This window comes from Neovison vison, chromosome 9 (assembly GCF_020171115.1).
Source record: "Neovison vison isolate M4711 chromosome 9, ASM_NN_V1, whole genome shotgun sequence".
Lineage (NCBI taxonomy): Eukaryota > Metazoa > Chordata > Mammalia > Carnivora > Mustelidae > Neogale > Neogale vison.
In genome coordinates this window covers 48,199,353-48,211,941 of record NC_058099.1, presented here as the reverse complement: position 1 = coordinate 48,211,941, position 12,589 = coordinate 48,199,353, and the positions used below count along the sequence as shown (strand labels likewise).

The following is a 12,589-nucleotide window of genomic DNA, read 5'->3' as shown; positions in this document are numbered from 1 at the left end:
GCTGCACTCTCACTTAAAATATAGTACACTTAATTATTTACACATTAAAATCTGGTCTACAAATAAGGCCAAATAAGACCGGCTTTAAAGTTTAGAAAACTGGGAGTTCAGGGGCACCTGGCTGGCTAAGCAGTAGAGCATGCAGCTCTTGATCTTGGGGTTGTGAGTTCAAGCCCCACTTGGGTGCAGAGATTGCTAAGAATAAATAAACTTAAAACAAACAAACAAATAATTCAAAATAAATAAATAATTTAATAATTTGAAATTTTCAAATTTTCAAATAATTTTGAAGTTAAAAGTTAAACAGGTGGTGTTAATTTTAATTATATCCATTATGTGCCCCATGTATTGAAAATAGTATTTCCATATACAATCAATATAAAAAATTACACATAATATTTAATATTCTTTTTTGTGTCCTAAGTCTTTAAAATCCAGTGTGTGTATGGGGCGCCTGGGTGGCTCAGTGGGTTAAGCCGCTGCCTTCGGCTCAGGTCATGATCTCAGGGTCTTGGGATCGAGCCCCGCATCGGGCTCTCTGCTCAGCAGGGAGTCTGCTTCCCTCTCTCTCTGCCTGCCTCTGTCTGCTTGTGATCTCTCTCTCTGTGTCAAATAAATAAATAAATAAATAAATCTTAAAAAAAAAATAAATAAAATCCAGTGTGTTGTACACTTCTAGCACATCTCAGATTAGCCATATTACATGTGCTTAGCGGTCACGTGTGGCTGTTGGCTGTTGTATTGGACAGCGTGGGCAAACCATAATGTCAGTTGGAAAACTTCCAGTATTGTAAAAGATACACTAAATAACACTTCACATAACTGCTCCAAATGATACCACTGAATTAAGTCCAAGTCTTGTCCTAGCCTAAAAATAAACAGTGATTTGTAACTTACTATATTTTGGATAGCAAATGACAATACATGTTAAGCACTTAAGGAAGCACATAGCTTACAATGGATGCTCCTTATGTATTAACAATCATGATTTAAAAAATAATTCCTTTTTTTTCCCCATTTAACATGCAATATATATATTTTTTATTTCTAAGATTTCTTTTTTGTTCCCAGGGAGAACCTTATATAAAAAGGGCAGGCTAATTTGTGACAACATAACCTTATATAAAAAGGGCAGGCTAATTTGTGACAACATGGTTGAGCCCGGAGGGCCTGATGTTAAGTGAAATAACCCAGAGAAAGACAAATATGAGTGATCACACTTATATGTGGAATAAAAAACAACAACAACAACACAAAAACTGAACTCATAAAAACAGAGTGGAATGGTGGTTGCCAGGGGCTGGGGGAGACATGGGGAGAGGTGGATCAGAGGATACAAACTTCCAGTTAGAAGATGAGCAAGTTCTGATGTGGAGCACGTTGACTAGCATTAACAATACTGTGTTATATACTTGAAATTCCTGTGGATAGAACTTTAGCATTTTGACCCCCCCCACCCTCCAAAAAATGAAATAAATTATGTGAGTTGATGGATGTGTTAATTATAAAATGATTGCCTGTAATTAAGTTAATGCATGCATATATCATATTGCACACTAAAATATACTGCAATTGTGTTTGTCACTTTTACTTCAGGAAAAAAATTCCATGTCACAATTTAAAAAAATCAATAATGAAGTCAATCTTTCTTTCTTTTCTTTTTGTCTCTTTCTTTCTTCCTGTATATTATCTTCCTACTTCTTACAGAGAATAAAGAAAAAATTTAAGGTTTTTCTCCCTACTCCCATTAACTTTATTTTATTGGGGGTTATTTGCTCTGAGTGGTCCTCTTGCCCACTTTTTTGAGTGGCGAATCCATTTCATATGTCTGGTTATTATTCATGGTCTACTAATATTTATAAATGAAGGACTTAATTATTCAGTATGGATAACTGATGTGGTCACCACCTGCAATTATGTGGGCTAATGTTTATTTTTTCCTGATTGATACCCCCCGAGTGTAGAGAGGTGATTGATAGGTTGGTGGTTTGATTCCTTGGTTCCACTTCTTCTCTTTTAAATGTGTGGGATGAGAGCTGTCTACCTTCAGGCCTCTTGGCTGCGTGGTAGAATGAGGGGGCTGTATATGGGTGGTTACTGTTCAGTGTGGGTGGCAAGTGTTCAGTTATTTAAAAATGGTAGATGTAAGTACCTGATTAGTATATTCACTTTATATCTATAGCATTTAACATGTTGTTGTATTTCTTTACAGGAATACACATGGCCTGATAACAGCCATTATGAAATTATTACAAATGCAAGCTTTTAAGGAAGGACAAGGAGGGGAGAAGAATATTCGGAATTTGTATACTATTAGGTATGCTGTTTCTCCTTTAAAACAATTGTGTGTGTGTGTGTGAATTATTAACAAAGTTATGAACAGATATGCTAGTCAATGACGAATTATTTAATTCAACAGTGATGGTGAGTGTTGGACCTCTCAGGAAGTTAGTAATTCAAAGACATAGAAGATGGAGATAGAGTTGAAAACATGCTGATATCACCATTATGGATTTCAGGTTTGCTTCCTTGGAATTGGAATCTGTTACCCCACATTCTTTCTGCTCTGGGATATTTATAACCATCTTCCCAATACTATGAAAACTGAAGAGTTAATAGAGCAGATGTCCTGAAAGCAGGAGGGGTTTAGGTTAGGTAGGAGGGTACTATAAATAGTAATAGACTATTTAAGGGTTAATACTCACGACAAGCTTAGTAGGTAGGAGCATTGATTTGTCTTTTCTTTGTCATCTATATAATGTAACATGGTAGAGTTATGTTAAAAAGAAAATACCCATAAAAAAAAAAAAAGAAAATACCCATAGCAACAATTTTATTTTTTTTTAAATACATTGGATTTTATTGAGAAGTTTGGACAAGGGAAGGCATTGTACTTACTTTTGAAGTTGACCCTAACCATTGCCTTGAAGGTTCCAGAAAGCCGTTTGTTAAGAGAAGGGCTCCTACTTAGTGAGCAGAGTGCCCCAGAAATGCCATGTAATTAGTGTATGTGGTAGAATCCTGAGATCAAGCCCTGCTCAGCGGGGAGTCTGCTTTTCCCTCTGCCTGCTGCTCCCCCTGCTTGTGCACTCTAGTGCTCTCTCTCGCAAATAAATAAAATCTTTAAAGAAAAAAAAAGATTTTATTTATTTATTAGAGAGAGGGAGCACATGAACGGGGGAAGGGGGAGAGGGAGAAGTGAATTCCCCACTGAGCAGGGAGTCTGATTCGGGGCTCGCTCCCTCTACCCTGGGATCATGACCTGAGCTGAAGGCAGCTACTTAACCAACTGAGCCACTCAGGTACCCCTATTTATGATCTTTTCTATTGAGTACATTATTGAGAGTTGAAGCTGACTTTTTAATAAGGGAAGATTTTCATTTTATGTATTTTTTTTTAACTTTTTTTGAATATCTTCAAACAAATTTTGGAAGAATGTAGTACAATGAATTAGTTAATTCATTGTTAACTTATTGGTTAATTCAAAAATTAATTTATTTTTGAATTGGGAAGCAAAATGAAAATTATTTTTTTGAAAATACCCTGGAGGGGCACCTGGGTGGCTCAGTGGGTTAAGCCTCTGCCTTCGGCTCAGGTCATGATCTCAGGGTCCTGGGATTGAGCCCCACATTTGGCTCTCTGCTCAGTGGGGAGCCTGCTTCCCCACCCCACTGCCTGCCTCTCTGCCTACTTGTGATCTCTCTGTCTCTTTCTGTTAAATAAATCAATAAAATATTAAAAAAAAGAAAAGAAAAGAAAATACCCTGGAGACTCGGGGTATGTGGAGTAAACTTTTCCAAAATGATAAATATGCTTTTCTTTCCTTTTTTCCCTTACATATTGTGGTGCTCTGTGACATAACAAGGTTTTCATTTCAGCTTTCTCTCTCATCCATTGCCTTAACCAGAACTGAACCTATGAAAAAGATCATGGATATATTTGTGTGCGTGTGCGCGTGTGTGCCTGTGTGTGTGTTTTAAGAATTTCAAACTCTTGGGCCAGAGTTCCAGGATAGAGGATAAATCCAGGGTCGTCTGGGTGACTAAGTCGGTTAAATGTCCGACTCTTGGTGTTGGCTCAGGTCATGATCTCAGGGCCCTGAGATGGAGCTCCCCTTGGAGTTCAGCTCAGCATGGAGTTTACTTAAGATTCTCTCCCCGCACTCTGCCCCTCCCTTTGCTTTTGTTCACTCTCTCTCTCTAAAAATAAATAAATAAAATCTTCAAAAAAAGAGAGGGAAAAGAATTCACTGTATTGTTCAGTGGGAGTTATTTATTTTAAAATAGGAACACCGTTGAGGTTTTAAATTTTATATGTTTTATTGAGATATAATTCACATACCACAGGACTGAGCCATTCAAAGTATACAATTCAGTGGGGTTTTCTTTTTTGTATATTCACAGAATTATGCAACCATTGCCATAATCAATTTTAGGACATTTTCACATCCCCCCAGATTCCTTGTCCCTCCCAGTCACTCCCTATTTCCGTCCTCCCAGTGGGGTATTTTTAATTCAGTGGTTCCAAACATTAGCCACTTATTAGAACCACCTGGGTGTGCTTAAAAACAAACATCAGAACGATCAAATGCACCAGGTCAACTGGATCAGAGTCTCTGCCCTAAGGTCTGGGCTTTTGTAGTTCTTAAAAAGATCGCAAGTGATTCTGATTCAGTGAGTGCAAGACGGTATGTCAGCTGCTCTAACGTGCATGCTAATGGCCGGGGACCTCGTTGAATGGCCGACTCTCTTTCTTTAGGGCTAGGGTGGGCCCAGGATTCTCGTGCAACAAGCTCCCAGGTGATGCTGACCCTTCCTTCCCCCACTACATTATGGGTATCGGAGCTCTGCCTCGGCGTCGGCGGTACCAGGAGCCTGTTAGGAGAGTGGGGTCTCAAGCTCCAGCTCAGACTACCTGTGTCGGCACCCGAGTTCCTTTTAGATTTTGCAGGTAATTCGCAGGCACCTTAACGTTTAAGAAGCTTGGTTTAGATGTCGCTAAAGGGAGATTTTCTGCCAACTGAAGGGTTAGAGTTACCCTCCCTTTCCCAGTGATTGTCCTTACCCTGTGTGAGTACCAGGCCTTCAGTCGGCTGTCACGTTGCACCTGTTTTCCTGGTTTATAATTCATTTTCTCTGCTAGTTCTTTAGAAGACAGTGGGTACAAAGTGTGGAGAGGGAACCCAGTTTGAGGAGCTGAAAATCATACCGGGTACATAAATTGTGTCTTTAGAGTAGCGGCACATCGAGAGGTCCAGAATCAATCACCTGAGTTGGCATAATCCGGTAATGTTTATGGAGAGCCCTTATGTGAATGGCTGTTTGGCACTATAAATCAGGAGAGTGTAATTGAGTGTGTAAGAGCCTTAAGTTCCTCCAAGAGGGGGATCATGGATGCCGGGGACAGAGGAGAGGTGAGCCTGAAGAGCAGACCCCCCTCAAGGAGCTGTGATTACCTGAGTCAGGCATGAAATTGTCATGCTGTTTTCGAATCTTCTTTGCGGCGTGTTGGTTGGCAGTACCCTCCAGCTTTGGAGAAGCAACTGAGGAGCTGTGTGTGAAAGCATAAAAGGATTGTGAGAAGCCCAGAACTCCACGGAGAGGCGTTTTCTGATTATGCTAGAAGGTAAATTTCCAATGGAAGTAGTAGGACAAATAATTGGAAACTTTTTGGGAATGAAACTCCCCTGTGTTTTTTATGGTACTAAGGACCTGGTTTGCATACAATTTTGGAGTTTGCGCATTTTCCACTTCTTCTTGGCCTGATAGCTAATTAATTTGAATTGTAGTACAATAGAATGTGTGGTTATTTTAAATGGATTGGTGCTGAATTTGCTTACGTTATGCCAGAGTGGAAGGGAAGGGAGGGTGCTGTGAGGACCGGAAATGAGAGCCTGAGCCCGTGGCTTCCTCTGGTTCCTGTGAATTTCATGGAAGGAGCTCTAGAGAGGGTATTCTCTTTGTTGAACCTAGAGCTCAGCGGTTTTCAAACGTTCTGTGCCAAAGAAGCGCCTAGGGAGCTTGTTAACAGTACAGATCTTATTCAGTGGGCTTTGCACCAGACTTAGGAATCAGCATGTTTACCCAGCTGCTCAGTGATCTGGATATAGGTCAGTTGTGGTTCACAATTGAGAAATCTTGCTTGGGGCTGTGGGAGCTTAAAGGTACCACATATAAGCCGTAAGAAGCCCCTCGGGGATACACTAGGGGGGATATTGAGGGGCTTAATCCTGTCTCCTTGCCTCTGTTCCCTGTTGCAGGGTGGGGGGCCAAAAAGCCCGTTTCCCACTAAGCACCAAGACACCGAGTTCATCAAACCATGTCTGCCACGGACAATAGAGAGGTCAAGATCAGAACCAAAGAGTATTTTTAAAGGAAAAATAGCCTAGGGAGGGCAAGCCAAGTACAAATGCAAGAGACCATGTAAGAGATTTAAACTTCATCACTCTGTTCAAGGAAATAATTCTGTGGCCCCCGCAAGTGATTATTCTTCATGGTCATATGGTGGATGCTTGTCTGAGGCAGGAAAGGAAGAGAGCCCTCCACAGCTCTCTTAAAAAAGCAACACTGGTTTTCAGTGTTTACCGTGCATCAGGAGCTCATGCTGAGAGTTTATGATGTGTATGTCTGGAACATGACCGGAAACCTGCATTTTTAACGAAATTGAGATGCACAGGTGGTCAATTGTGCTTTGAAATACGTTAGACTAGAGTGTGTATGGCTGATAAAGTTCATATTGCTCAGCTGTACCATTCTTTAGTTTTGTGACTTAAGATTAAATGGGGATGTTTATTTTATTTTTTTTAAAAGATTTTATTTATTTATTTGACACAGAGAGTAAGAGCAGTAGTAGCCGGCAGAGGGCCTCTCTGCGGCTTCAACTCTGATGATTTTTAGGTTGGGGTTAGCTGGAGGAACACCACAGCACATTTATACTTAGCATATGCCATGTGTGAAACTCTAGGTGCACAAGTCTTGACTGTGGCTTCACAGTAGGACCTTTGAGGGGTTTTATTTTATTATTATTATCTTTTTAAGATTTTATTTATTTGAGAGAGAACACAAGCCGGGTGGGGTTGCTGGGGTGGGGGGAGAGGAGGGGCAGAAAGAGAAGCAAACTTCCGCTAATCAGGAACTTCCGTAGTGGTTCGATCCCAGGACCCTGGGATCATGATGCGAGCCGAAGGCAGATGCCCAAGGGCTGAACCACCCAGGTGCCTTGAGGGGCTTTTAAATGTACAGGTGCCTGGGCTTTTCCTAGAAGGACTGGAGGGTTTGCCTGAGGCATTGGTGGTTATTCAAAGCTTCGTAGGTGGTTTCCAGTCTGCTGGTAGGAGGGAGAACTGTTGGCCAGTGGTTGAAATGAGGCAATAGGGGTTCATTGTTGCTAGACCTTCAGATCTTTCAGTATTAATAACATTTGATATGAAATCTCCTGACCACTGAATGCTGGAAAACAATTCAGATTTTTAAAAATACAGGGTAGGCAGACAAAATACATCTGTTCACAGGAGGCAATCCAAAGGGCACCAGCTTTGTGACCTGTTTTAGGCATTTAATCGTTTTCAAAATCTTAGAAGCTCTTTTCTACCTGTGAACAATTTTTATAATAATTGCCCTTTTTAAAGGTTTATTTATTTATTTTTGTAATCTGTACACCCAATGTGGGGCTTGAACTCTTGACCCCAAGATCAAGAGTTGCATGCTCTACCGACTGAGCCAGCCGGTGCCCCTCCCTCTATCCTGCCTTTTAAAGACTGCTGCTAATGTATCCACTAGTTTAGGCTTACCTTTCTTCTCCCCCTTTTGTTTGGTCTGGATTTTCTGTTGATCAGCTTGAACTCCATTTTTCTTCCTCCTTTTCTTTCTATTTCTTTTTTGTTAAAGATTTTATTTATTAGAGAGAGAGAGAGAGAGCGCACATGTGCACGACACGGGGGAGAAGCAGACTTCCTGCAGAGCAGGGAACCCCATGTGGGACTTGATCCCAGGACCCCAGGATCCTGAACTAAGCCAAAGGCAGACGCTTAACCAACTGAGCCACCCAGGAGCCTGAACTCCATTTTCCTGTAACACGGTTATATTTAAGGTACTTAAACATTCTCAAATATTGGGGTGCCTGGGTGGCTCAGTGGGTTAAAGCCTCTGCCTTTGGTTCAGGTCATGATCCCAGGGTCATGGGAGCCTGCTTCCTCCACTCTCTCCCTGCTTGCTTCTCTGTGATCTCCGTCTGTCAAATAAATAAAATCTTAAAAAAAAAAAAAAAAACCCATTCTCGAATATTGACCATAGAGAAAGCACAGCAGAGAATGGATCTGCAGCAAGGATTTCAGTTTTGAGAAAGAATAACTAAACTGAGTTTTTACAATTCATGGAGGCTCATTTTCTTAGCTGTTTTGTAATATGCTGTCCCCCCAATTTTATCATGTGCTTTTCTGCCTTTCGTTTTTCCTCTGCATATTCATATTACGGCAATCTTTTCAAGATCTCTCTTCCTTTTGCTGAAGTGAGGAAAGAGCTGTGAATTCATGAGCAGTGACTGCTTGTTCCGGAATGCGTGCACCATTCCGATGTGCCAGACGGTGGCTGACATGTACACATAGCAAATGTTACGAATCTTATTTGTGGAAAGGTTTGGTCTGATCAACATCAAGCTGTACTTTCTGAAATGAGGGAATATTAAATGCTTTTGGCAGATGGTGTGCTCTGAATGGGTGGAGAGGCCAAGGGTAATGGAGGGTTATACCCTGAGCGGATTAGTGAGGCACACTCTAGCTCTTCAGGCAGTGTTAGGTAGTTTATTTAGATAGTTCATTTTTTTTTTTTTAAGTTTTTTTTTTTTTTTTTTGACAGAGAGAGAGAGATCACAAGTAGGCAGAGGTGGGGGGAAGCAGGCTCCCTGCTGAGCAGAGAGCCCGATGCAGGGCTCAATCCCAGGACCCTGAGATCACGACCTGAGCCTAAGGCAGAGGCTTTAACCCACTGAGCCACCCAGGCGCCCCCATTTTTTATTTTTTTTTTAAGATTTTATTTATTCATTTGACAGGAGAGAGAGAGAGGACAAGCAGGAGGAGCAGCAGGCAGAGGGAGAGGAAGAGGCAGGCTCCCCACTGAGCAGGGAGCCCGATGTGGGACTCCATCCCAGGATGCTGGGATAATGACCTGAGCCGAAGGCAACTGCTTAACCAACTGAGCCACCCAGGTGCCTCTGGAGAGTTAACTTTAAGAACGTAAAGTTGTGTGTCCTGAAAGCTGAAGTACTTTGTAATTCATACTGATCTTTTTCACTCTGTTCTTAAGGCAAACACATTCCTCCCTCGGTCCATAACAAAGAAAAATGAGAGTCCTCAGGGAAGGACTGAGACGCAGTGGGCTAAGACCAGTTTGTAGCTGAGGACATAAAAATGTAGCCTTGGTTTTAATTTTGATAACTAGCTTTTTCTCAGCAAGAAACTCCTTCTGCGTTTTCTCTTCTACCCATTTTGAAGAATGAGATGGAGGCAGCCGTGGGAAGAGCACAGGAAGGGTGTTGCGGATCTGGGTGGGGGTAGGTGCCTCCCTGCTGTCTGCTGTCGTGAGGAGAGCTGATGTGTGGGAGGCCCAGTGGCTGGAGACCAAGCTCACGGGAGGGAGAAGCCAAGATGGAGGCCAGGAGAGGGGGTGTGGCCTAGGATACACAAGATCACATCAAAGACTTGGGGTTTTAGTTAAAGAGTAGTGGGGAGTTTTGAAGGTCTGTCTTTTTAACTTATTTAGAAATAATTTCAAAGTTCCAGAAAGATTGTGCAAATAGTACAAAAGACTCCCATATACCATTTACCCTGATTCATGAGTTTAATACTTTGCTACATTTGCCTTATCATTCTGTCTATTCTGTATAATTCTTAAAAAACATTGGTGAGTAGATTATATGTCTTTAACAGTGTATTTTCTAAGAACAAGGGTATTCTCATATAATCAGAGAATAGTTATCATACCGAAAAAATTTAACATCTATATAGCAATCTATGATCCATATTCCAGTTTTGTCATAGCATCCTTGTATACATTTTACCTTTTTATTTTTAGTGTGTAAGATCTAATTTAGGATCACATGTTGTGGTCTTTTAGTTGTCCTATCTTTTTAGTCTTTTAAATTCTGGAATAATCTCTTCCTTTCTTTTTCATGACATTGACATTTTGGAAATCTATAAAAGTGATGCCGTGTCCATCTCTGAACATCTCTGAACATCTGGAGGCACTGATGTTCATCTCATCCCTAACCGGTGGTTTTAATTAAAAAAAATTATTATTATTATTTTTTAAAAATAAACTCTATGCCCATTTTGGGGCTTGAACTCATGGCCCCAGAATCCAGAGTCACATGCTCTACTGACTGAGCCAGCCAGGCATCCTTCAGTGGTGACTTTAATTTTGGTTACCCGTCGGAGTGATACGGTTTCTCTTCTGTAGAGTTAATCATTTTTCTCTTGTAACTAATATGCAATCTGTGGAGAAGACTCTTGGAACCATGCAAATATACTGCTCCTCATTACGCCCCCAACCTCTCAACTGATTTTCACTGTGATACCTTCAAAATGGTGATTTCAGGGCGCTTGGGTGGCTCAGTGGGTTGGGCCGCTGCCTTCGGCTCGGGTCGTGATCCCAGTGTCCTGGGATTGAGTCCCGCATCGGGCTCTCTGCTCAGTGGGGAGCCTGCTTACCCCTCTCTCTGCCTGCTTGTGATCTCTCTCTCTCCGTCAAATAAATAAATAAAATAAAATAAAATGGTGATTTCAGTGGAGAGGTGGAAATGCTAGGAGTCCCCGGAAATGCACTGGATGTATAGATTCTGATTTAGAAAGCTTGGGTGTCATCCACTGTGCGTACCTAGAATCTCTATATTTTTTAAAAAGTCTCCAGGGATTCAGATGTGGAAATAGGTTGAAGAATCATTGGATGAAAGGCTAAAATAACCAAACATCATCATGGTATTTCATAGTGATTAGAAAAAGATACAACTCTCTTGCCCCCCACATCTGCATTTTTAAGAATGAGTGTAATTGTGGCACCTGGGAGGCTCAGTCAGTTCCGAGTCTACCTTCAGCTCCGGTTATGATTCTGGGGTTCTGGGATCGAGTCCCACATCGGGCTCCTTGTTCGAGGGGAGTCTGCTTCTCTCATTCCCTCTGCTGCTCCCTATGCTTGTTCCCTCTCTCTCTCTCTCTCAAATAAATACAATCTTAAAAAAGAAATGGGTGCAATCAACCAGGTGTATTGAGATAATAAATGAGATTCTGATTTGAACTTTCTTCTTTTGTAAGGGAAATTCAAGTTAGTTTGTTTCTGGTGATGGTGTACTTCACAGGATACACATGAATTTTTTTCTAAAATCAAGAATAGGGTAACTAAATTTATGATAGTATGTGGCTGAATTAAATTTGAAATTTTTTTTAAAAAGATTTTATTTATTTATTTGAGAGAGAGACAGTGAGAGAGAGCATGAGCGAGGAGAAGGTCAGAGAGCGAAGCAGACTCCCCATGGAGCTGGGAGCCTGATGCAGGACTCGATCCCGGGACTCCAGGATCATGACCTGAGCCGAAGGCAGTCGTCCAACCAACTGAGCCACCCAGGCATCCCTAAATTTGAAAAATTTTTAATGTTTTATATATATATATATATTTAATGTTTGTTTTATTTAAGTAATCTCTGTACCCTATGTGGAGTTCGAACTCATGAGCCCCAAATCAGGCATCCCCTGCTCCATTAACTGAGGCAGTCAGGCACTCCTGAAATACTTTTTAATGCATTTTTTTGGAGATATAACTTATACGCCATAAAATTCATCTTTTTAAACCATACAGTTCCATATTATATCCACTAAGTTGTCTAACAATGATCACTATCTAAATCCAGCCCATGTTCATCCCCCCCTAAAGCCTCATTAACAGTCATTTCCTAGTATTCCTCACACCCAATCCCTGGAAAACACTAGTTTTTTAGTATCTGTGGATTTGTCTCTTCTGGACATTTTATATAAATGAAATCCCTACGATATGTGTCCTTTTATGCCTTTCTTTTTCCACCTAGCATAATATTTTCAAGGTTCATCTATATTGAATAGTTGAATATTATTCCATTGCATGGATATACCACATTTTATTTATTCTGTAGTCTTTTTGTATGCTTACCAAGTCAAGTGAATTTTTAGTGGTTTTGCCTTTATTTTAGGAGGTAGGCTATTCTTCGTAAATTATGGATATGAACTCCTTAGTCTTTTTTTTTTTTTTTTTTTAAAGATTTTATTTATTTTATTTGACAGATAGAGATCACAAGTAGGCAGAGAGGCAGGCAGAGAGAGAGGGAGGAGGAAGCAGGCTCCTTGCTGAGCAGAGAGCCCGATGCGGGGCTCGATCCCAGGACCCTGGGATCACGACCTGAGCCGAAGGCAGAGGCTTTAACCCACTGAGCCACCCAGGCGCCCATGAACTCCTTAGTCTTTGAGTAATTCATGTTACATGCAAGTGATGAATTACTAAATTCTACTGCAATGAATATTACACTATATGTTAACTAGAATTTAAATAAAAACTTGAAACAAAAAATTTTT

General features: G+C 40.9%; 1 protein-coding gene across 1 annotated transcript in view; it reads left to right on the top strand.

Moving 5' to 3' along the window:
• FOCAD (focadhesin) overlaps positions 1-12,589 on the top strand; it is a 311,074-nt gene that overhangs the window by 57,837 nt on the left and 240,648 nt on the right. The window contains exon 5 of the mRNA XM_044265592.1: positions 2,213-2,317. Coding sequence (XP_044121527.1) covers positions 2,213-2,317 — 105 coding nt within the window. The remainder of the gene's footprint in view (positions 1-2,212; positions 2,318-12,589) is intronic.